The following is a 22865-nucleotide window of genomic DNA, read 5'->3' on the forward strand; positions in this document are numbered from 1 at the left end:
GGTTGGTGAATTCATAGGAAGATGTTGAAGCAAGATTTGCAGCGTGCTCATTGAATGTTGTCCATGGTTGCGGGGGTACGCTCACTGGGGCTTTACTCACAGGGAAGACACAACGTAAGAGAGGAACAGGTACATTTAAAGAGGTATTGCCCCAAAAAGCATGCCAAATTTCGCTGACACGGCCTTATATCTATTCTACTCTGTGTCAAAGCAGAAGAGCAGATACACATCTGATTTTCTCAGTCTTAAGGAAGAGCACAGTAGCTACAGTGAGGCACCAATGAATGTGACTTACAAAGCAGTGAGGAGCAGTTTCCTCTGCATATGTGAGAAGAATGTCATAAGCAGCAGAGTTTATAGCCAGGGAGCGGCAGGTATCCTCTGCTTCGGAGCTATCTGCTGCTCGCAGTCTGGAGCAACTAAAGTATCCTACTACATGTGTGCCTCCTCTGCCTGCAGTTAGTATTTCAAAATAAAGTAATTCTGGCACGTAACGTGGGGTTGTAGGTGTGCCCAAGGGCTTATAGGTGTGCCCGAGGGGCTATAGATGTGCCTAAGGCATTCCTGAGATGAACATGCATGTTATACAACTAAATGCTGGGAAATACTTCAAATGTGAACGTGTCAAATATCCGTGTGCCCTGATTTTTTTAACTGGCAGAAACAAGAACTGGCACTGAGAGCAGGGAACTTCCTGCAGTAGTTCAAGTTCAGCTGTGGTGATTCAAGAAGCTGACAGAATATTTTATAGCCGCAGGCCATCATTAAACAGGGGAGTTGTGTCATGGAGGGGTTTTTGTATGTGTTTTTCTTTTATTAGCACTTCAGAGTTGATTCAGAGTATCTTGACGGGTCTCATTACACCTATCCAGAGGCTGTGAGTCTGACTAATTCTGCTGGAGCAGAGGGACTACAGACAATCTGTGAGAGATTTTTTGAAGCACAGTTCAGCTTGGTATCAGGGAAACAGGCAGGAAGTCACTGCAAAGGAGAGCTATGAGAAAAACGCACCAAACAGTGCTCAAGAACTTAACCAGGCATGAGCATGACATGCCCTGATGTCTCCCCTGCGGTGCCTGTGTGTGTGACAAATGTGCCAGTATTTCCTGGCTGCCATCGGGACGTTTTTCCAATCGCTTGCCTCTTGCTGCCCAGGCTGCACCCAAGCAGCGCTGGCCGTGGTGGGGGAGCACTCCCCTTGCACAGGAGGGTCTTGCACGTGAAGCAGGGCAGTCTGGGCTTTGTGTTGCCAGCAGTGTTCTCCAGCAGTCAGGGCAGTCAGGGAAAGGAGTGTGTGTTCCTTTGAGGCCCACATATGGTTTCTGTGGACTTGCCTTTTTTCTTCTATCAGCAAGCTGGGAAAGAAGGTCCTACTAGAGAAAGGGGAAAAAATCTGTGCTGGCTTAGCTCAGGCTTCCTAATAATATTGCATTAGAGGAACTATTTCTACTTTAGCTGCTTGAAATATAATTTCCTGATGATGGAAAGCATTTTCCTAGCTTTGAGTTTAGAATCTCTCTGTTTTCCACGAAACAGCAGTGTGAGCAGCCTGAGTACAAACCTGGCCATCCACATGAACTCTCCATGGCTTGTCTGCTGTGGCAGCTGCGTAGGTGGCAGCTGTGTTTCTGGTTTCAGGAAGCTGCTGCCCATCCCGCTGTAACTGCCTTAGTGACGAATGTCATTTGTTTTCCTCAAGAGACTGAATAGCTACCATACATTCAGAGCTTTTTGGCCTGTATTACTGTCACTCCATTAAAAGTCTTGCATCACCAGATTCAATTATCTACTCGAGGCTTCTCACAAATATGAACCTCTTACTGAATCCAGTCTTGGCCTTCTATTTGGGTACTTCTCCCACTAATGTCCTGCAGCTGCTTTTCATCTTGATCCTTTTGTCATGAATTGCTGCCCAAGAAAACAACATCTTTCTCTTGATTTCTCTCTTGAGACCTTCTTCTGCTGCATTGCCTACCAGGCAACTTGGGATGGCTGGGAAATAAGATACATGGGAACAGCTGCAATTTTTAATTGTTCTGTGACAATTGTTCAGGATTCAAAAGAAGTCAACAGTGGCCTTTGCAATGTCTTAACTTGTAGATGTTGTCCCAGACCTGGTCTAGATTCAGTTATTACACTTCTGGTGTAGTGACTGATACTTTGCAAAGTGTAAAAACAAAATGGAGAATAAATCTGTAATCATTAAGTATGTGGTATAGAACCAGGACAGAGAAACCTTCATTGCACGGAAGAAATAGTGTGGGGTAGAACAGCATGTGGCTTCTTGGATATATTTCTGTGTCTTTGTGGGCAGGTGTAAGGCAATGAAAGTAATTGGCCAGGGGGTCCGTGGAATAAGAAGGGAGGGACTGAGAGGGGAAGGACCTTCTGTGCCTTTGATCCAGCTTTGTGAAGAGGTTTTAAAAATGACAAGGAAAACCTTACAGGTAGTACTGTGTGCTGTGGATGCTCCCAGCCAGCAGCCCAGATACACTTCCTGTAAAGCTGGAGAAGGAAGTGCAAGCACTGAAAACACAAGTGGAAAAGGTTAGAAAGGCCTATTGAAAACAAAGGAAAGCCATGCAATCCCTTGTTAGCTTGATTAAAAGTTTACAATCATTTTCTTCCCTGGAGAGTGACGTTCCATATTTCCTCAGTGCCTTACCTAGCAATAGTTACGGCTCCTACGGCCTCTGCATCTTTTGATGTCTGTCTCCTCAGACATCATTGCTTCCTCATGCAGCCGTATGCCCCTATTCTGACAAGAGATACCCACAGTCCGCTTCCTTCTCTCCCTTACTCCTGTACCTTTGACTCTTGACCTTGAATTTACGTGAGAATGCAGGAGTGGTATGACCTCTAAGCTTATCAGCCGTGCTGGCAAATTAACCAAGTAACATTACATTGACAAACTGTCGTTCTCCTCAGAGGGAAAGTTTGCAGTGCCCTTACGCATCAGTTTCTGGTGGACTGTGTGGAGATACACCTCCTGCATATTTCTTGCGTGCCACCTCCACTGCTGTCTTACAGAGTCTCTTGAGACTGAACAGTTGAGAGACACGAGGGGATTTCCAGCAACTCTCTAGCCTTTCATGCACAAGCTCAGAACGTGCTGCTGACCCAGATCTGTAGCATCTGATGGTAGTTCAGCCATCCTGTGTAAAATGGATTGTGCCATTAGGAAACAGGCCTTTGTTCAAGCACCCACATCATATGAACTGCCAGGACATTGGCTGGTTGGTGTCAATCTAAGATAGGAGTGAACAGATCACGGATACAGCTATGTCCTTTCCACTTTCAGTATTGCCCTGTGAGTATTCTACATGTCTTCTTTATGTTCATTATTATAGCTCCTTTTTTCTTACAAACTTTTCTGTCATCTCCTATCAGGATTTCAGTCATACTCTGTATTAATAGTTTGTTCTGATACACACCATGTTTGCAGGGCAGGAACAGTCTCTTTACAGATGGCATGGAAATGACCACCCCATGGTGTAACTCTGTAAGACTTCAGTAAAATTAGGCTTAAAATCAGCTTGGGCCAGTGACTGTAGTGTGGCAGAGCAATGCTTAGGGCCTTGTAGGACTGTACAAAATCTGTAAAAACTAATTGTGCTGAAATGGTTCAGGGATAAGCAAATTGTTTCCTTTCAAAACCTCTTTGCCAAGTTTCTTCCTGTAGAGACAATTAGAGTTTGTTCTTACTTCCTATTTATCGTGAGTAACCACCTCTCTCTCTAAGCTCAGCTATTTCTTTTTATTCTCCTCCTTTGTGTTTTGCTGTCCAGAAGCCAAATCTGAATCTATTTCAATGGCTCTCTTGTGTTTTTTGACCTGGTGTCAGACTGCCCGATACCATAAGACAATTCTTTTCCAAATCCTAGCCATACAATCCATGAGCTCTTTAACAGAAGTAGCAGTTCAGCTGAACTGCAAGGTGTGTGATGTCTGAAAGAGTAAAACCTGTGAAATTTCCTCCTCCAGTTCCCTCTCTGTAGCTCTCATCAAAGCTCAGTGTTTTCACTACAGTAAACATTTTGGGTACAGAGGCTGTAGGTGACAGCTGCAAAGACTCAGGTTTTCAACACTGTGTTCTTCTAATCTATTCCGTGTTAGAGTCAGAAAAGAAGGGGACAGTGCTGTTTCTTGAAAAGAATAAGAAGGTGCTCTGTGCTCCTTGGTAGATGACTGGATTTTTGTACCAACTTGCAACCAGTAGGTTGTTTGGCAGCCTCAGCCCTGGCAAAGTCCTTGTACCTGTCAGCTCCCTCCTTGCCCACAATACGATACCAGCCACAGCCCCCTTCTCAGGCAGAGCAGGAAACGTTGTCCCGGCCCATTCTGAAGCTTGGAGCCTGATAAGGGTGCTGCCTTTCTCAAGGACTTAAAATTTGCTGTGGTAAAAGTGAGATGACTTAAAAGTCGCTTCTTCCTCAGATTTCTCCTTTGTGGATGTGCCTAGTTTGTGTGTGTTGCCATCTGGGGGATAAGGACTTGTGACATCCCTGTTTGACTCCTCCCTCTTTCTCTCTTTGTCTCTGTTTTCATTTCAGAGAGTCTGCTGGGGTGTGTGCAGAAGAATGGCTGCGGCAGAACCTCTGACCGCTTTCTCCCGATGGTACCTCTATGCCATTCACGGCTATTTCTGTGAGGTGATGTTCACAGCTGCCTGGGACTTTGTGGTCAACTTTAACTGGAAGTTCCCAGGTGTTACCAGCGTGTGGGCACTATTCATCTATGGCACCTCCATCCTCATTGTGGAGAAGATGTATCTGTATCTCAAAGACAAGTGTAACATTTTGGTGCGCTGCTTCATTTACACGCTCTGGACATACCTCTGGGAGTTCACCACTGGCCTCATCCTGCGCCAGTTCAATGCCTGCCCATGGGACTATTCCCAGTTTGATTTTGACTTCATGGGCCTGATCACCCTGGAGTATGCCATCCCCTGGTTCTGTGCTTCTTTCATCATGGAGCAGCTGGTGATCAGGAACACCCTGCGCTTACGGTTTGACGAGACTGCCGAGCCGGGGGCCCCCACCGTCCCCGTGGCCTTGGCCAACGGCCACGTGAAGACTGATTGAGCAGTGACTCAGAGCCACACTTAGCAATCTGACAGAGCCCAGACCTTGGCCACAGACTGCCCGCTCTGGCCCTAAGGTACTGCTCCTTGCTGTATGATAAGGTTCATAAACCCCACTTTTCTAATGGGGGCGTGCATGGGAAATACCAGAAACAAAGTGGAACCAATAGATTTTCTATGGATTTTACTCTTTGGGCTCCAAGGACCAGTACCAGTTCCTTGTTAGTTAGGTCATTTCTGATTTTAACTTATTACAGATGAAAGCAGTCCTTTTGCTTACACTTTTATGTGGAAAAAGAAGAAAAAGAAACGCTAGGGTGAAAATGCACCCAAACAGGAAAACCCTAATGAGCGAATGGGCACGGACACGCCAGCTGAGCTAGGGATTGGCTTGCTCCATTAGGCAATATCCAGGTGCTTGCTTGCAACCAATACCTCCCGTGGGACCTGAGATGCTGCAGGAAAACAAGGAATATCCATCTGCTGGTGGGAAGAACCTGAGACTGGCAGCCTGCTGGGGAGGTAGATGGTGTGGCCCTCGCGAGGTCCCGGGGGCCTCTTCCCAGGTTCTCTGTAGCACCACGAAACAGTCTGGTGCTGGACATCTTGCTGAATTTATACAGTTCTTGTACTTCTTGAAATCTCAGTCCAGACACTCACGAGGAAGATTTTTCTTTTTCCTTCTTCTCTCTCTCTTTTTTTTTTTCTTTTTTTTTTTTAAATAAAAGCCTTTATCTGCCAGGTGAATTTTACCATGATCTGTGCAATCTGAATCTTGGCAAAAGGCACAACAGCCTGAGTCTTCCCATCTCCTCTGTTCCCCCAAAGCAGATCTCGCCTGAGGGTCTGCTGCAGATTCCAGCTCCCAGCTTGGCCGTGCAAGCCTTGAGCAGACTGTGCAGGCCACAAGCATTCTCTGCCTTCCTTCCCAGGGATTCCTCTGTTTCTGGTGATGTTGATGACTGTCTGACTGCAACTCATTGTATTTGAAGGTCAGAACCTTCATGTGGCTAACATGGCATCCAGGATTTGGTCCTCTGGCACTGACCAGAGGTAAGAACCTTCCTTCAGCACTGGCAGGTCTTGGCTCAGTTCTGACCGGTGCTCTTCTCAGTGTATCAAGAGAATTTGCTTTGAGTAACCACAGCCATATTGCCGTGACAATAATTGGTGGCAGCAAGAGAGGTGCCATGCTGCCTGATACGTTGTTAAAAAAAACAAAGCAAAGCAAAAATCTCCCCTCTGAAGAGCACTTCTTCAACTGTGCCTGAGTGAGGCTTTGAGTGAGGGTGCAGGGGCAGCAGCGGCAGCAAGGTGCCGTGGCAGGGAGCACTGTGGCTGTGCTGTAAAACTGCTGGCACTGGGGATGGTTTGAAATTGAACCTATAGGGTACAGGGAAGGAAAGCTGCAGTGTAGGGAAAGTGCTTGATAGTGTTAGCCACAGGTTTATAATCCACTCTGGCAAGTCCTGGCTTTTGAAGTTAGCAACCAGCATGGAGCCTCCGTCTATCTGATGTGTCTCACTCCTAACTGGTGAATGGGGAAGGTTTGCTGTAGTTGCCTAGTAGGCCCAGATACATTTTTGTTGTTCCTCCACCACAGCCAACAGAGCTGCACCAGGGATCAATTTGGCTTGAAATGCAGAAGTGTTGTAGAATTCCAGCCTTGGAATGGCTGGGCTATTTCTGTGAGGGTTCCCTGTTTCTTTTGGGGAGTGCTCAGCTGTGAACCTGCTCCTTGCCCTGAGGCATCCATTCCTGAGGGGAAAAGCACTCCTTGCCCTGTGGAGGGGATTTTTTTTGTTGATTCTGCTCTTAGGAGGGCAGAGTTAATCCTTTTTTGGTATCACACACAGTGCAGTTATTTTCTTCCTCCCCCTTCTCACATGGCATCCCCCCTTCTCATTGCTGGCCATAGACAGAGGGCAACCCAGGTGACAAGGAGTTAATCAGATCCGTCCTGGGGCATGCCACGTCTCCTGAAGCACCCGTGGTACTTGGTGGGTATTTAGAGTTCCCTTTTTATAGCTCATTAAATTAAAAGAGGACAAACACTGATCAGGTGTTTTTTTCCATGCTATGATGCCAGTTTTCTGAAATGAGAGGAACAGTTTGTGGTGTATCAGCCTTGATGGTCTTGGGTGTGTAGACCTAGGCAGAACAGGCCTGACACTGTACATGAAGGGAGAAAAACAGAAGTGAGATTTGTACATGGGGTAATGGAGATGATGTGTACACGAGGGTAATGCAGATGATTTGTACATGGGGTAATGGAGATGAGCTGTACTGGAGCAGAACAAGAATTGCAAGGTGTGAGTGAGGGCAGTTTTGGCCCTGGGTCTGGGTCACTAAACACAGTGTCAAAAGCTGGGTTGTTGTCCTCTCACAGCATAGCTTAAGTATGGTGGTGTGTGGCCTCCTACACCACCTCTGCATCATCTGAAAGCCTCAGCTTCATGGAAACAACCTTAGGATCAGTGCTTTCTCCTTTGCTGTTAAAAACTCTTTAAAAGGAGTTAGCAGTGTGGTTTGGTGACCCCATCTGCCCCTGAGAATGGGGGAAGAGGAGGAGGAGTGGCTGACTACAGAAGTAGCCTTGTGCACAACAGCAGTTGTGGGGCTTGACTTTAGAAGATCCCCACTAAATGATGCTGGTTTTGTTTGGTGATGTAATACTTGGATTTCCCAGCAGCATCTAGAATCTTATTCCATTATCCCTGTTGCTTGTGCCATTGTAACAGCTATTGTAATCTGCTTTCCAGCGGTGTCTGACATGTAACCACCCAGCTATTGCATCCTCTTAGCATAGCAGCTTCCATCCAGAAGTGCACTTTACTTGCAGCTTGCACACCAGAAACAGAAAAGGACCCAACAAATTCTTAAATCAATGACAATAAAGATACACAATGGCATGTACCTAATGCAGCAGCATTAGCCAGACTTCCCCTTTCTGGGGCTGCACTCAGAGCTTTGTCTTTTCTGCAAAATCTCCCTTTTTACTGCACGTGACGCTCCTCCTGACATCTCACAGCAGTGCCCCGAGCATGTTACAGGGCTCTCAGTGGCAGCTCAGGGGGAGCTCAGGAGCTGGACTGAAATTGAAGAGACATTTACATTAAGAAGAAAAAAAAAAAAACGCACAAAGCCTAACATTTGTTTGTACTTGTATCTTCCTCAGTAGATTAAAGTTGCCTGTTTTGAGTTCACCAGCAATAAAAAAACCCCTTGTGATTTATCTGCCCTGTCCTAACTGCAGCAAGGAGAGAGCGGCCCCTCGCTGCTTTGCTTTTCTGGTGGGCAGTGGGATAGGGGCTCCAGTTACCCCAAGGTTCCAGTTTTGTCTCCCTTCTGTTGCTTATCTTGCCCTAAAAGATCTCAGAGTACATGATGAAAGCCAATGTCTGGTGTCCTATGTGCAAGGGGCAGTTCAAGCATTACTCTGACGTCTGTTGACACTCCAAAGATCTTGCCAGAGGGAAGTGGCTGATTTACAGCAGGCCCAGGCTGTGTTTTGGTCTTTGGTTGTTATAATTGAGAGCAATGTGTACATATGTACCAGGTACCGTGCGCATTTGGTCTGAGTGCATTTTGTAATTAAAGCAGAGTAATCCAATCAAGGTTTTGCTTGACTGATCCTGTGACTACAAAAAGACTGTGAGGCTTTAATTGGTTTGAGAACTGAGGTGGTGGGTGAGTCCTCCTGAGCTCAGTAGCACTGCTCTGCTGCTGCCTGGCTTGCTGAAACCTACACAGAAAGAAAGGGGAATTCTTCATTTGTGGGAACTTCTGCCCTTTCTGTGCTATGAATAAAACATGAGCCACCACTGAAATGGGAACTGAAACTAAATGTTCTTCTACTGTAGTTTATCCTGGGCCCTGAACACATGCAATGTGTGCCTGGTATTCAAGTGGGAGGCTTGCAGACCTGAGTTCTTTGCTTCAGTTCTTCTACCTGCAAACTGCTGCTGAAACCACCTGAGAAGGAGGCTACTCTTCCTGCAGGTCTGCAGCTATCCAGTCAATCCCTCTGCACTCCATCCCCAGCTGTAGAAGGAAATCTGCTAAACTAGGAGCTGTTCTGACTGTGCATCCCCTGGCCCAGCTGCTTTGGCACCTCAGGACCAGGTACATCACTGGTGAGGCCTCAGGAGTGTCCCTGTTTGGCACTTGTCTTCCTTTAATCCCCTCTGAGTATGGAGCCAGCCCTTGGGGCAGGAACCTTCCCTTCCCTCCATTTCCTCCGCCTCCTGCCCCGGGGAGTGGAGCAAGCTCTGCTGCTGCTAGGGGGCCTTGGCACCACTCAAGGTTTTAAGCTAACAGTCTCCTCTTGGGCAGGGCAACTTTTAAGAGCTGTAAAGCTCAGTAATAGCAACTCACCCACAGGCATGACAGTGAGTTTGTACCATATGGAATGGCTTCTTTCTTCTGGGATGGTAAGGATTTGCTTCGTCAAGGGTCTGGCCGCTTGGTTCACTGCTTTGGGAACTAGAGAGAAGTTGCAGAAGCAGGTGGTGCCTCTGGTACCTGCTCTGCTTTTTTGGGCCCTGGGCAGCTGGCACAAATGCCAAAAGGAGAAGTGCTGGGAATGCACTGGTTAGTTTGTTTCCAGAGGCATCACTTCAGATACAAAGCTGTCTTTTTCCATTGAGATCTTAATGACCAGCAGCAATGGAGAAGTTGTGTGCTTGCCCCAAAGTATACGACTGCCTGAACTTCAGCTCTGGAGTCAAAGGGATGTTTAAAGTCTCCAGCCCTAGGAGTTTCCCAACTGACTTTGTTATGGAAAAATGTCACCTAGAGATAGGCACCTAGAGATCGTGCTCATTAAGCTAGTCTAGGTGCCAAAAGCCATACAGCTCTGTGCTCCATCTGCTGAGTTAATCATGCTGAGAAGCAGAATACCCTAACCCCCAGAGCGTGCTGCCCCGTGGCCATACCACTTGAGCACCTGAATTAGTACATTTCCCTACTCAGGAGTGCATTTTGCCTTAGAAAATGTACTCTTAATTCCGGGGGTTGCAGTGGAAACGTTCGTCATGCTTAAGAGAAGGATCCTGTATCAGCTTCATCACTGCATGTGGTCTTACCTGAGAGCATCTTGGTTGAAGTTTCAGCTACTTAACTGAGATGCCAGAGGCCAGAAGTAGCATGTGACTTGTCACAGCTTGGAGCAGGTCACTGACATCACACACCTGCAAACTGGGTTGCACGTGGCGGGTTCTGCTGTGCAGCTCCAGCGAGCAGTCAGGATGAGCTTCCACCACACAAGGACTGTGATGAGTAGAGCGGGTGGTACGAGTGCTGCTGGTGACATTTACATTCCCAGATCTTCAAGAGCTGGACAGGTTGGAAGCAGCTCTTGCCTCTCGGTGTTTGGGGCTTCCTTCTCGCGGCTCTAAAGCAAACTGGCGGGTTCTTTGTCGTTAGAGAAGCAGCCCATTTCAGACCATTTCCTGGACTGCTGGCTCTGCAGTCTGCGTGGCTCACTCCATTTGGGGCCACTGGGGTTTCTGATGTGAATGCCCCTCGTTAGAGCCTCAGAAAACAGCAATTTTGAAATGGTAATCTCAAAGGCTCAAGGCCAGGTTGTATTTATGCTTTAGTAAATTTAGGAGCTAAAGACCCTTACGTGTTTGTTTGTACTGTTTTGTGGCATGCTGTCCTGCTTTGATGCTATAATGAAGAAGAAAGAGAAGGAAATACACTTTAATAAAAATAAGTAAACATCTGCAGTTGAGACAGTATTTATTAATGTGGGGGCTGAGATAGGTGTAGTGCTTGTAGATCTCCGGCCTTTCGAACAAGGGACGTTCAGTGCAGAATTCCTCCTTTGTGGTTGATCTCCTTTGCAACATATCTATATGGCTGCTTCAGTACGGCTCTTTACCTGCATTTTGGGGATAAGAGTAACACTGTTTGCATTTCTTTTTCACTTTTCAGTGAGGGATCTGTAAGTGCTTGTCTTAAACTAGTGAAACAGTTGACACTTCAGGCATTGAGGCAGGTCGGGATTAACCCCAAACAGCGCTGATCAGGAGGTGATGAAAACGTCCTGACAGCTCCCAGGAGGTCATTTCAGACCTGGCAAAAGGGGTATAACATCTTACGTGTTCTCTGAGTTTCCAGATTGGAGAAGTGAGTTGTTCCAAGTTCCAGGCACGCTGGGGAACTGGGAAAGTGCTACCTGGGTTCCACCATCTGAAGCTGTCCCAGAAATGCTTTTGTACATCACTCCATCTGCCCAATTCAAAGCTGACACATGAAAGGACTGTTAGAGCTGACAGCCAGCATGGTTCTATCTTATACAAAATAGGACTGATTTCCCTCTGTTCACTACATAATCCCATCTCCATCAGTAAGCACTTTTGGGTAAATATTGCTAGGGGCAACAAGCCATGTTAGAGGCTAAACTGAGGTGACCATCTGCTGTACCAGCTCATGTTGTTGCAGTTACTGCAGAGCTTATCTATGTTGCTGTTTCTGTTGTCAGACCACTCATCTGATAGCACAGCTCTTCCTATTGCTCCTGTTTCTCCAGCTCCTTTGGTAACTTGTCCCTTTCTGTGCCTTACCTCTGCTGCCAGCCCATGCTGCAAGCACAAGTACCCTGAGCCTCCTGTCTGAACCCCACCTTTGGCAATTTAACACAAAGGGGCTGATTGCTGAAGAGCTGTATCTTCCATTAAAGCCCACAAGCTGCTTTGGAAGGCAGAAAACATCTTACACACTTGCCTCAGGCACAAGTACAGCAGCAAGTTTGCAACCCCTGTCCAGTGCCTCTGCTATAACATCCACACAATGGTACATAATAGGCTTTCAGGGCGAAATTCAGCTAAAAGCTTCTCCAGTCAATGTCTTTGAGTTTCATTGTCTGTGGAATATTACCTAGTTTGAACTGATCCTTCATATAAAGGCACACACACACACGTGGTGAGTGCGCCCAGGTGCGTGAACGTCCCTGACGGTCTCCACACCGCATTGCTGACCACATCCCAGCTTCTGCTGGAAAGGTCTTGTTAAGGCTCTGCAGCACTGTCATCTCCAGCTCTTTGCTGTCACCCTCTCACGGCCTCTCTCCTCCTCAGGAATCCCTGCTCACCTCAGCTGTGTCCCCTGTCTGAGTGTCCCGCTCTGCCTCCCTCCTAGCTTGCCACCATCTCTCCACACCTGCATTTTTCTTGGCTCCTCTGGCAACTCTTCCCAAACGAGTTACCAGCAGTTCAAACCACCCATAGCCAGAGCAGACTTCTGCTCCCATTTTGCTTCTCATGTTCTCTGCTCTCGTCCTTTCTCCCTGGCAGACACACAGCAAATAGGAGAAGCAGAGATGTCTCTGACCTTCTCTTCTGCTCTTCCTTATTTGCCGGCCTTTATGTCTTCCCTCCTCATCCCCACTCCCTGAGGTCTTGCTGCTGGGCTGGTGCTGGTGCTCTGTATCCCCGTTTCCCATTACATATAGCATACAGAAGACGTTTTCTTCAGCTGACCTACGAGAACATACCCTTCCTGCCTATGCCAGTCTGTCTCGCCAGCCCTACAAAACCCAGCAAATTAAATCATCTGTGTATCTATTTCACGTATTTATGAGGGAGACACTAATCCATGCATAGCAAAAAGGTCCATATGTGCAAAAGGGGAAATGAGGACACCAGCACTAAGGGGAGGAGTGGGGGAAGGGGAGGCAGAGCAAGGGCAGGGCACCTGTGTGGGCCCACAGGGTGGGCCTGGGTCTGGCGGGACAAGGGCTTGTGTCTGGCACCGTGACAGTGGCCTCCCGAAGCTCTGCTCCGTCTCCTATCTGTTGTGTGCTATTACCTTCCTGAGAGAGAGATCCTTTTGTGTGTGAGAGCTCCTTTCGGATTGGGCTGAGGGTTTTTACTACCCTGGGAGCGATCCTGCAGTGAGTGAGCTGGAGAGCTGACGGTTGCATCCCAGCTGTATTTTAACGCAAGGCAGACAGCAGATGCTTCATGTGTCTCCAGGGAGATGACACATTCAGGGTCAAGGGCTTTCAGGGGCTGGGTCTGTGGCCCCGCGGAAGGACGTTTCTGTTTCCAGAAGAAAACATCAGTAAAGCACAGGGCGTTCTGCCAAGCCTTCTATTTGGAGTCAGCAGGAAATGCTGCTCCTGAGAGGGATTTTACCTATGGTTCCGTCAGGGAGAGCAGTTGATCAAATAGCCTCCAGCGCTGAAACACCTGCAGCCTGAGCGTCAGGGCTGAGCCTGAGCAGAGGAGCAGCACTTACTCATTGGGCTGGAAAAGGTTATTCACGTGGGGGGAAACTGTCTGCCTCAGTACAGGCGGGCAGAAGTGAGCTCCTTGGAACATTATGGTCGTTTTAAAATGCAGGTGTCTTGGACAAGGCAATCATCAGCTGGCCAGCACAGAAAGCCTTGCAAGGGACAGAATTATGTCCAAAGGTGCAACAAAAGCTCTGTCCCCACTGTACACACTGACAGGCCAGAGATAATCTAAGGTTTAATGAGGTTTTACAAAGAAGCTGCCTCTTCCTCCTCCTCCTCCCAATCCTGCACAAGCATTACTTCATCTGCTTTGTACGCTTAAGGATGAAGACTGAGCAAGCCCTGCTGGGATGGGAATTTCCAATTCCACAACATTTAGGAATCCAGCCCTTGACGTCAGCCCCTCTAAAATCCAGTTCTGAGACTATCAGTAACTATCAGCATGATCCCAGTGCAGCCAGAGGCACTCCAGGGTGCCAGCTCCCAGCCTCAGAAGGCATCGGGCCCTCTCCGGCCCCGGCCCGACGCAGGCAGCGGGATCTGCCCCAGGCTCCAGCAGGTACTGAAGCTGGGCTGTCCCAGCAGGCAGTGCCGTGTGTCTCACAGCCTGCAGGCTCAGGGGAAACGCTACTAAATCACAATGGGAATGGTTCATACCCACTGGATGCTGAAAGAAGTGACAGCACTGGATGAGAACCAAGGGGAACACAGACCTCACATCCCTAAATTCCACCTCAGACAAAGCTGCTGCGAATTCCCATGAGTATTTTCCTAAGAAGAGAGCAAACGTTAACCAAGGAAACCAGGATTTACCTCAAGTGCTCAAATCTGCACAGGAGAAAGGAGCTGGTTTTAGCAGGTGCCCTCCAAAGCCTACAGAGCCGTTTGGGGCGTGGGTTTGGCTTTGCAGTGCGGCTGGACTTCAAACACGAGCTGCCTCACCATGTTCCTCCCACCCTCATGCACAGACTTTAGTGGTGCCAGAAACATTAAATGTCAGGCAGTGTTTGTGCAGTGGAATGGGGGGACTATGGTTAGATAAAGCAGTGATCACAAGAGAAGCTGTGTGTTTACTGAAGAGCCCTTAAATAGATGTCACAAACAGCTCTGATTTCTCCCTTTACCCTGCAAACAGCTGCCATGTGCTACAGTCCTCTTGCAGGGGAGTAAATTTAGCAATGATAGTTCAGGATGCCTGTCAGAATGTGCTTTCCTGGCACCTAGCCCACCCCCTTGCTAGGGATCAGCAGCACTGCAGCAGCCAGCCTCAGGGGACCTGGGGGGTCAGGACAGCCCTGTGATGTCTCCTAGTAGAGGAACAAGGGCTCTGTGGTATTTCTCTGAGCTCTCTCAGCCAGCAGACCAGAGCGAAATGTCACCTTCGGCAAGATGTTCGGATCTAGATCTGACTGTTTTCAGGCTTGGGAGTAACTGAGTTTCTGAGGGATGTGCCTAGAGCACAGTTGCTCAGAAGCAATGTGATCATAATTTCATTTTACTCAAGTCATCAGTCCTCCCACCTTGGTGTAAACAAACAATGTCTTGCTCTTGTTGGATTCCCTCGATAGCCACAACTTTGTGGCTGAGGTGGTGGCAGCAATTTCTTTTTTCTCCAGGTTTTGAACAGGCAGAGGAATGGAGGCACTGATAAGCATGGCAGTGGAAAGGAAAGACTGAGGGAACTCAGGCCCATCGCAACCTGCTTTTCCGTCTCTTTAAAAATACATATTTTTCATGTTATGTGTTGACTTCAGTTGTTGGCAGACTGCATGAAAAAAGCCAATGTGTTACTCCAGGCATTTCTGGCAGAGACAGAGGAATGCCATCCAGTTAAGATCAGCAGCTAACCCACAACAAAGCTTAATCTCCAGCCAAAAGCTTGATCCAACAGAAACCAAACATTTGCCCTTCCTGGGCACTCTGGGATGGAGACAGAGGACTTGGCTTCTGCAGTGGCTCCAGAATCCTTCTTCATCTGACTCCTGAATTCATCTTCCTCTGCCGGCACAGCACGGTGTGTGCTCTCGCCCTGTGCTTTAGGTAAGAGACTGTGGGATGGGTTGCAGATGCCCAGCTCAGAACTACAGCTACAAAACCCCAGACCAAACCGTATGTAGATCAAGTACAGACAACAGGATCCCTCCCTTGCCTTGTAAAACCTTCTGCTCTTCTAGTCTTTCTCTCCCAGCATCTCTTTTCACACACAGCAGACTGAGACCATTGTCCCTGGAATAAGAGTGTGCATGCCACTTTTTTCCCCCCAGTGTATCTCATTCCTGACCTGTGCTGCTTTTTTACTGTTCTAGTCTTGGTTTTTAACAGGACATTGAAAGCCCAAAGACTTTCTTCACATCTGACATTCATTCATTCTCCCAGCCTTTTTTTTTCCCATGTCAAGTCAGAGGCAGAGAGAAAAAAACCAGCCAAAACTATGTGTTTGTGGTCCATATTTTTAATACTCTGCCCCCTGATTCTGTTCCTAGTCTTGCTTTGTGTAACTTTAGTCATTTCACTGACCTTATTCTGGATCCTTCCCAATGTACGAAGGAAGCTGGGTGATATATTTAAAGAGTTTTAAACATAACATTGAGAGTCAAGACAAACAAGCCTCATGCTCATCTGCCCGCTTCCCAGCCCCAGTGGCTTGTCTGCATTCCTGCTCTTATCATTCAACCCCAGATATCTGAAAAGCAACCACAAATTTAGAGTGACTTCAGTTATACCACTTTAGGATCCATCCTGATTTTCTTCAGGTGGCTCCAGTTAAAAGTGTGGCAGCTGTGCACCCCTGGGGCTGAAAGGAATTCAAGCTGGAAGCCTTAAAATCAAGTCAGGTCAAATCAAAAGCTTGTAAAAATCACTTGGCCTTCATATGGGCGTTGATGAAACCCTGCTGAGAGCTGACAGAAGCACCCAGCTCCCAGCGGAAGCTGAATGAGAACCAGTGGATTGAAACCTTAGGTGCCACAAGGCTGTTGAGTCCCACAGCCCAGGATACGCCTGTCCCTGCTGATGCCATGACAGCACAGCTGCAATGGCAGCCAGTGAGCAATGCGGGACGGCTTCAGCTTCTGCCAGCTCAGAGGCTCCTTTCCTTATGGTGCACTGGGAGTAAGACTGGAGCAAGTGTGTTCTCATTTCTTGCCTTTTCCCTCTTGGGCGTGAAAAACTCCTGAGGTCTGGGAAAATATGCCCTCAGTGACTGGCCTGGATTGGACTGTGATGCTTCCTGCAGATTTATAAGCTGATATCCTAAAGACAATGGAAACAAAACTTCAGTTGTGAGACAGCGAACGGGACCCTGTTTCTGCAAACAGCGAACCATGCATTCAGCTTCTTGCTGTACAAACGTCCCACTTCAGTTAAGTACAGGCTTGATTTGCTCCACAGATCATTTAATATCTTTTGCTGTAGTGATTTAAAAAATAGCTCTGATTCTGTAACACCAATTTGTCCTGGGTAGTCAAAGTGAGGTGAGGAGAATGTGATCGAAGCTGTGGCGTCATGCCCGGATGGGGAATGACAAACACGCTCGCCTGGACACTCTCTGGAGTAATGGAGTCTGTGGGACTGGAGCCCTGGGGTGATATTTGAAGGTATTAATGCTGTGCACTCATTCCAGTAAAATGGATACCATGCTTCAAGGTAAAAAATCACCACCACAGAATTAATTTGATGTTTTCTTTCCTCTGTGGGTAAATAATTCTATAATTATCCACTAAGAGAGCTCTTGCGTCTGTTCACCAGCACTGCTGAGACACTGGACACCGGGTCTCTGCTTTGATCCTGTTTGAGACTGCCAATTTCCTTGTAGGTGGTGTGTGAGAGTGAGTAACACTCAGTTGCAGGGCATGAAGATGTCTCATTCTTTCAGGGTCAGGAGAAAACTGTGAGGTACAAACACTGTGGGAGTGGAGACCTTCCTCTGCTTTCTCTGTTCAGGCTTGGTGATTTCTTCTCTCTTCCATGCCACTCAGACACCTTTGGAAGGAGTGCAGCAGCATCTTCTGGGAAGGATGGTGAGGATGTCTGGAGCAGTTTCCTTTGTATTCCCAGCAATAGAGATCTCACCCATCGCTTTTAAAAGAAGTAGAATGAAAAGCATGCAAGAGCCAAAGGCCCCAGACTGAAATGATTCATGGAATGAAATGTTCCAGGATTAGTTTGCTTGCTGGTTTGTGAGTTTGTTGTTTGAAATAAGAGCTTTGGGCTCAGTTCAGCTCCTGGGTTATCAGAGTGATTAATCTGTAAGATCACAAAGTGGAGACTTGCCAAGATGAAGGCACTTCCACTGCCATGGCTGATTTGTAACACGCTCCTTGGGTGGTGGGCTGAATGAAAACAGTAACATCAGGGGGTTGACATTGTATGTGAATGAGTCCTTCTTTTTTTTCAGAGGCACCCCCATTTTTGACAGCTGGACAGAGATGAGTGTCTGGCATCTAGCCTGCTCTGCTGATGTTGTCCAAGCAAAATTGCTCCTCTCTTGGTAAAGGCCACTGGTTCCTGTTGTCTTTTCTCCACTGAAGAACTCTGCAGATGGAGCAAGGGCTGTACCTGAAAGCAGCAGATGTCTCATCGTAACTGCTAAAACCAGGCACCATCAGGACTAATTTCATGGTGTCTGACTCGGTGTGTGATGACAAGAGATAGCACAGTGCGCTTTCTCTACTGGTCGCTGTGGGGTGCTGGGTTTTTCTAGTCTAATTGTAGCTTCCCAGTAGAGGCTAGCTGCTGTGAAGGATCACAGGGTGACATCCTGGATGCACATCCGCAGAGAACCAGGCTGATCAAAGGGGAACCACTGAACTGTCGAGTTTGCTTCCGTAGCTGGTCACACAGAAGCAGATCTGTTTCACAAAAGTCTAAATAAAGCTCAAGTTCTTGAGTCATAGAGTGTGTTGCAGTTTTCCCATGCTTTAGCAAGGAAAAGCTGCAGGATTACCTCAGTCAGATACTACCTGCTTTCTGCAATGCCCCTAAAGGCCTACTGCTGGGATATTTGTAATGTCTTAGTCTGCATCAGTGTCCCAGGGAAAGCTGCAGGAGTGTGGTGAGAGTGGCAAGCCCTGGTGATTGCAGACATCACTACTGGGACAACCCCAGCACCTTGGTAAACAGGAACAGTAAAAAACAGGGTGCTGATAGGGCACAGGTGAAAGACACAATGAAGTCAGGTTTGGTTTATGTAGGGTAAATTTGGTTTAGCATGTATGGGTAAAGATCTGCCCTGGTAACAACAGCTCCACACTGACTGTTCTGCTCCTGCTCTGCCAGTTCACAAACAGAAACTTAATGGGGGAATATAAAAAGCCCAAAGACTTGAATGGCTCCTGCTGTCCCTTTAACCAGAAAGAGCTAAATGAAGTAGGAAGCTGATCTTGGACAATAATCTGCTTAGATGAGTACAGGCTAAAAGTGGAATAATCCCTGAGGTCTTTCATTTTGTTTGCTGTAGTTTGGACAGAAAACAAATGCATCTGAGTTTTTCAAAGCTGTAATGTGCAAGTGGGTCTGTTCTTCCGCCTGCAGTAGCAGCAAAGGAGTCTGGTCTGCTTTTCTCTACAAAGGGTTGGAGGTACAGATGCTCTCTTTCAAAAACTCTACATTGCTGCTGATTTCTGAAATGGTTTTGGGGATGATGGATAATTCTGAGTCCACAGTGGTATGTCCAAAGAGGTAGAAAGCAGAGAAAGGCCCTCTCCCTGCCCTGAGAAAAAAGCTGCTTTTTCCTGCGTGTACATGTGTGTGATCAGACAGGTCCTCACTAATACCTGAGCAGGATTCATTATAATTTGGTTTAATCCTTCCTGAGCAGGAGGAAAAAGGTTTACTGCCTGGGGAGAAGCATTTATCTGGTCCACAGGCTGTTCAGAGGGCTTGGGGAGGGGGAGAATCTGTCAGAATGAGAAGATGGGCTAATTTTTTACAGATCTGTTGTTCTTGATCTGTTTGTTATAGCCAATGATAACAGTGAGGCTGCTCCTGAGCAGCTTGTAGAAACAACAGAAAGATGGTTTCCTTTCCCTCTACCCCATCCCTGGAGCAGATGCAGCTGGGAAAGTCTCAAGTGAGGTGGTTGTGCTGGTATGGATGGCACAGAAAAGAAAGCATTTTTAACCAGCGTGCAGGCCTCCCTATGAGACCCTTTACATTCCCTTTTTGAGATGAGAGAACCTCAAAGGGCTGGAACTAAATCTTCTTTTGGGAGACATCAATGTAGAGACTACTTCATTGGAGGCTCCTTTGTTTACTGTTATTGAGCAACCTCTTGAGACCTTAATCCCAGGAAGACAGGACTGGTCTGTAATTGCTTTCCAGTCTCAGGAGCATGTGGGTGGTTCTTTCTGAAGAATGTGATGGGCATCGAGTAGCCCCAAGGAATAAGAAACTCTCAGATTGATCAGACACCAGTCAGCAAGCATAAGGTGGGGAACTGCTCTGAATACCCTCATTACCCTCGTGAGTCAGTGTGTTCTGGCAGACTGAACTCTGTAGTGGAGACTCTTTCACAGGGAACACTGCTAATTTTAAGGTGAGAACTGATAGTAATAAACCTGAGGGCTGTAGCCAGTCTCAGTGAGGTGGTGCTGAGTTAGTAATTAAGGGAATGACCTGACATGTTCCAGAATGTGAAACTATTATCTGAAGATGTTCACAAAAGTCTGTCTCGGGTTTGAAGAAGAAACTTTTCTGTGGATTCTGTTCCAGAAAGGAAAAATGTTGCCATCATCCTTTCAATTCTGGAAGCTCACAGAAGTACTTATCTGCTCAGTGTTTATTTGGTTAAGAGCTGATAAGTATTTCATCTCATGCCCCTCAAATCAGTCTCTGTCTCTTTTGGTTTGCCCCTTAGAAGGCTAATCACCATTCCCTTTTTTCTTGTAATGGGTGTGTTTGATGTCAGAGCACTTTGCTTCTATGAGATTTCTTTGTTCTTGTGATTAGGCTTTGCCTTTCTGTAAAACTTGCTCCATTGTTGCCAGTTTAAAGGACCATCTTAAATTAATGTGGTGAAGCTCAGTTCTTATAAAGTATTCATCTCTTAGCCTTATTAACCCCAGGAAATAGTGGTCTATGACAGTTATACTATGGTCGTGCCATCCTGCTTCCACTGAAGCTGAGCTGCAGTGACAGACATCCATCCCTTCCTTCCACAGCTTCCCTCAATTGGGACTTAAACTTTTCAAGTCAACTTTGAAAGGCCAACTATAGTAGGAATAGCTCTTCCTCCAGTTCACCTCTCCTGGTTCAGCTACCTATTCACTAAAGCTCCTCAGTTGACTTTGTATGGGCTGCTTACTCCCTGACCGGCTTCTTAAATCCTCTGTACTTCTTAGGGCATGTAAGGTCCCTTCAGGGTATGAATGAAACACTAATTCCACTGACCATTTTTGATCCTAGGGTTGTTAGGCACTTCCACGGTAGTCAGCTTGTTGCTATGTTTCTCCTGTTTGGAAGAGTGACTGAAGTGTTCTGTAAGCTTTGCTGTAGGATTTGTTTCAGTGCACACAAACCCCTGGCCACGCAGCTCCCAGCGCACAGGCCTCAGCAACCCTCACAGCGAATATTGGTCTCGTTTTTTCCTCGGGTTAATTTCTAGAACTGTAAAGACTAGAAAAAATATGTATGATATTGAGTACTTTCTAGTATAAGCTGGAGTGAGTTGGAAAACTCACCTTGCAGACACTAGTGAGGTCACAGAATCACAGAATGTTAAGGGCTGGAAGGGACCTGGGAAGCTCACCCAGTGCAACCCCCTGCCAGAGCAGGGCCACCGAGAGCAGGGCACACAGGGACTCGTCCAGCTGAGGTTGAATGTCCCCAGACAAGGAGCCTCCACAGCCCATCTGGGCAGCCCCTGCCAGTCGTGTCAGACATGTTTGGCGACTGATTCTGTTACGCTCCTGTCCCAGGGTGAAGTGTTTTCCCCGCTGAAGATCAGATGTTCTTAAGCCCTCAGCTGATGAGAAGTACCAGCATTTCAATCACGCCGGAGGCCTTCTCAGGTTTTGAAGGTGCTTTATGTGCAAAGGGCGGCGGGAGCCTGCAGGGAAGGGCTATGGAGGGCCATGCCCAGGGCTGCCCATAGGCTCCCGTGCCCGGTGCACGACATTCACCGCGCCTCGCGTGGGGCGCGAGCGGAGCACACCGGCCGCGGAGCCGCTTCTCGCGTCACGCAGCCGCGGGCCCGGCGCGCAGGCGCCGCTGCCGCCACGGGCCGCGAGGGGGCGCGCACTCTCACGTCCCGTCCTCCCCGGGAACTACCGCTCCCAGCAGCCCTTGCGCGCCACGTGGTGTGAGGAGTGCGAGGGGACTGGTGGGAGCGGAGCCAATGGCGAGTGCGGGTGTGGCGTGGCGGCCCCGCCTCCTCGCGCCCGTGGCGGGCAGCCTTTAAAACAGACCGGAGCAGCGCGGCCGCGTGTCCGGCGCGGGGGGGGCGCGGCGGGGAGCCGCGGGAGCGAGGGTGTCCGCGCCGCTGCCGGAGGTGAGCGGGGTGGTGGCGGGCCGGGGCATCCCCGTGGCGCGGGCGGGCGGGCGCTGGGCGGTGGAAGGGGCGGCGCTGGCGGCAGGTGTGAGAGTCGTGAGCCCGGGCTCGGCGGCGCCGCCCCGAGCCCGCCGGAGCCCGGATGCCGCTGGTTTCCCCCGAGGGCTGACACCGCCCGGGGCGCGACGGCGGGGCCCTGCGGGGTGCCGGGGCTGCCGCGCCGTGTGCGGGGCGGGCCGCGCCAGGAGCCGCCGTGCTGCTCGAGGCAGAGGCCGCAGCGCGTGTGACCGATGGTTCGTGGCGCAGCCGGTAGCGCGGAGGACACCAGGCTCTTCTAACGCTTGGTTTTATTCCTGTCTGAGGAGGGTTTTGTAGCGAGGGGCGCTGGAGTCCCCGTCTCCTGAAGACATGCAGGCACGTGCGGCTGCAAAGCTTGTAGTAATTTCACGTTATTGAACAAACCCTCTTTTTTCATAAATCGGCAGAGTAACTGCTAGGAGTAGTGTTTAAGTAGTATATGTGAGGCAGCTGTGTGCTCAAACGGAGAGCAGGAAAACACCTGTGCGTTAGATTGTACCCAGCTGTTCGGTTTCTGTGGTGCACAGGGAGAGAAAACCCTAAAAGGGACAAGAGCAAACAGCTGAGGGCGGAGGGGAAACAGGTTCAGAGTGGCAGTGTAATTACCCACTGCATCAAATAGTGTTCAGGCTTACCTGAAATAATCAGATGCCCTTTAAGCAGAAATCTCAGTAAATGCAACTTGCTTAAGTGACTGAATGTGCCACAGTTGTTGCTGTCTGGATCCAATGGTATTTTTGTTCACTTCTGGAATAAAATAACACTTGCATTGCACTTCTCCATATGCTTAGCTTTGGCCTCTGTTTTCTTCTACAGTGTTGCCTAAATTAAAGAACTGTTTATTAATTATCCTTCTTTTGTAAATTGTTGCATAGAAGGTTATGAGATGGCTTTGAATGGTTTCACCACTTTGAGTCTTGCATGCTAAAGTACATTTTGAGCCCTTCAGTCTTTCTGGTGTCTCGCTTCTG

At 48.2% G+C, this 22865-nt stretch overlaps 2 protein-coding genes across 15 annotated transcripts in view; both read left to right on the plus strand.

The window, feature by feature from the left end:
• Positions 1-18108, plus strand: part of TMEM229B (transmembrane protein 229B) — a 55709-nt gene extending 37601 nt beyond the window's left edge. For 6 of the 7 annotated variants that reach the window (XM_061998751.1, XM_061998752.1, XM_061998754.1 and 3 more), the window contains one exon: positions 4554-8733. In XM_061998751.1, coding sequence (XP_061854735.1) covers positions 4581-5084 — 504 coding nt within the window. In that variant the 5' untranslated portion in view covers positions 4554-4580 and the 3' untranslated portion in view covers positions 5085-8733. Of the gene's footprint in view, positions 1-4553; positions 8734-17724 lie in introns of those variants that run through there. The other variant, XM_061998757.1, reaches the window with a different exon arrangement.
• A 3629-nt stretch (positions 18109-21737) lies between these two features.
• RAD51B (RAD51 paralog B) overlaps positions 21738-22865 on the plus strand; it is a 311046-nt gene continuing 309918 nt past the window's right edge. For all 8 annotated transcript variants that reach the window (XR_009818893.1, XR_009818896.1, XR_009818895.1 and 5 more), the window contains exon 1: positions 21738-21816. The gene's annotated coding sequence lies outside the window, so the exon portion shown is untranslated. The remainder of the gene's footprint in view (positions 21817-22865) is intronic.

Source organism: Colius striatus, chromosome 6, assembly GCF_028858725.1.
Source record: "Colius striatus isolate bColStr4 chromosome 6, bColStr4.1.hap1, whole genome shotgun sequence".
NCBI lineage: Eukaryota > Metazoa > Chordata > Aves > Coliiformes > Coliidae > Colius > Colius striatus.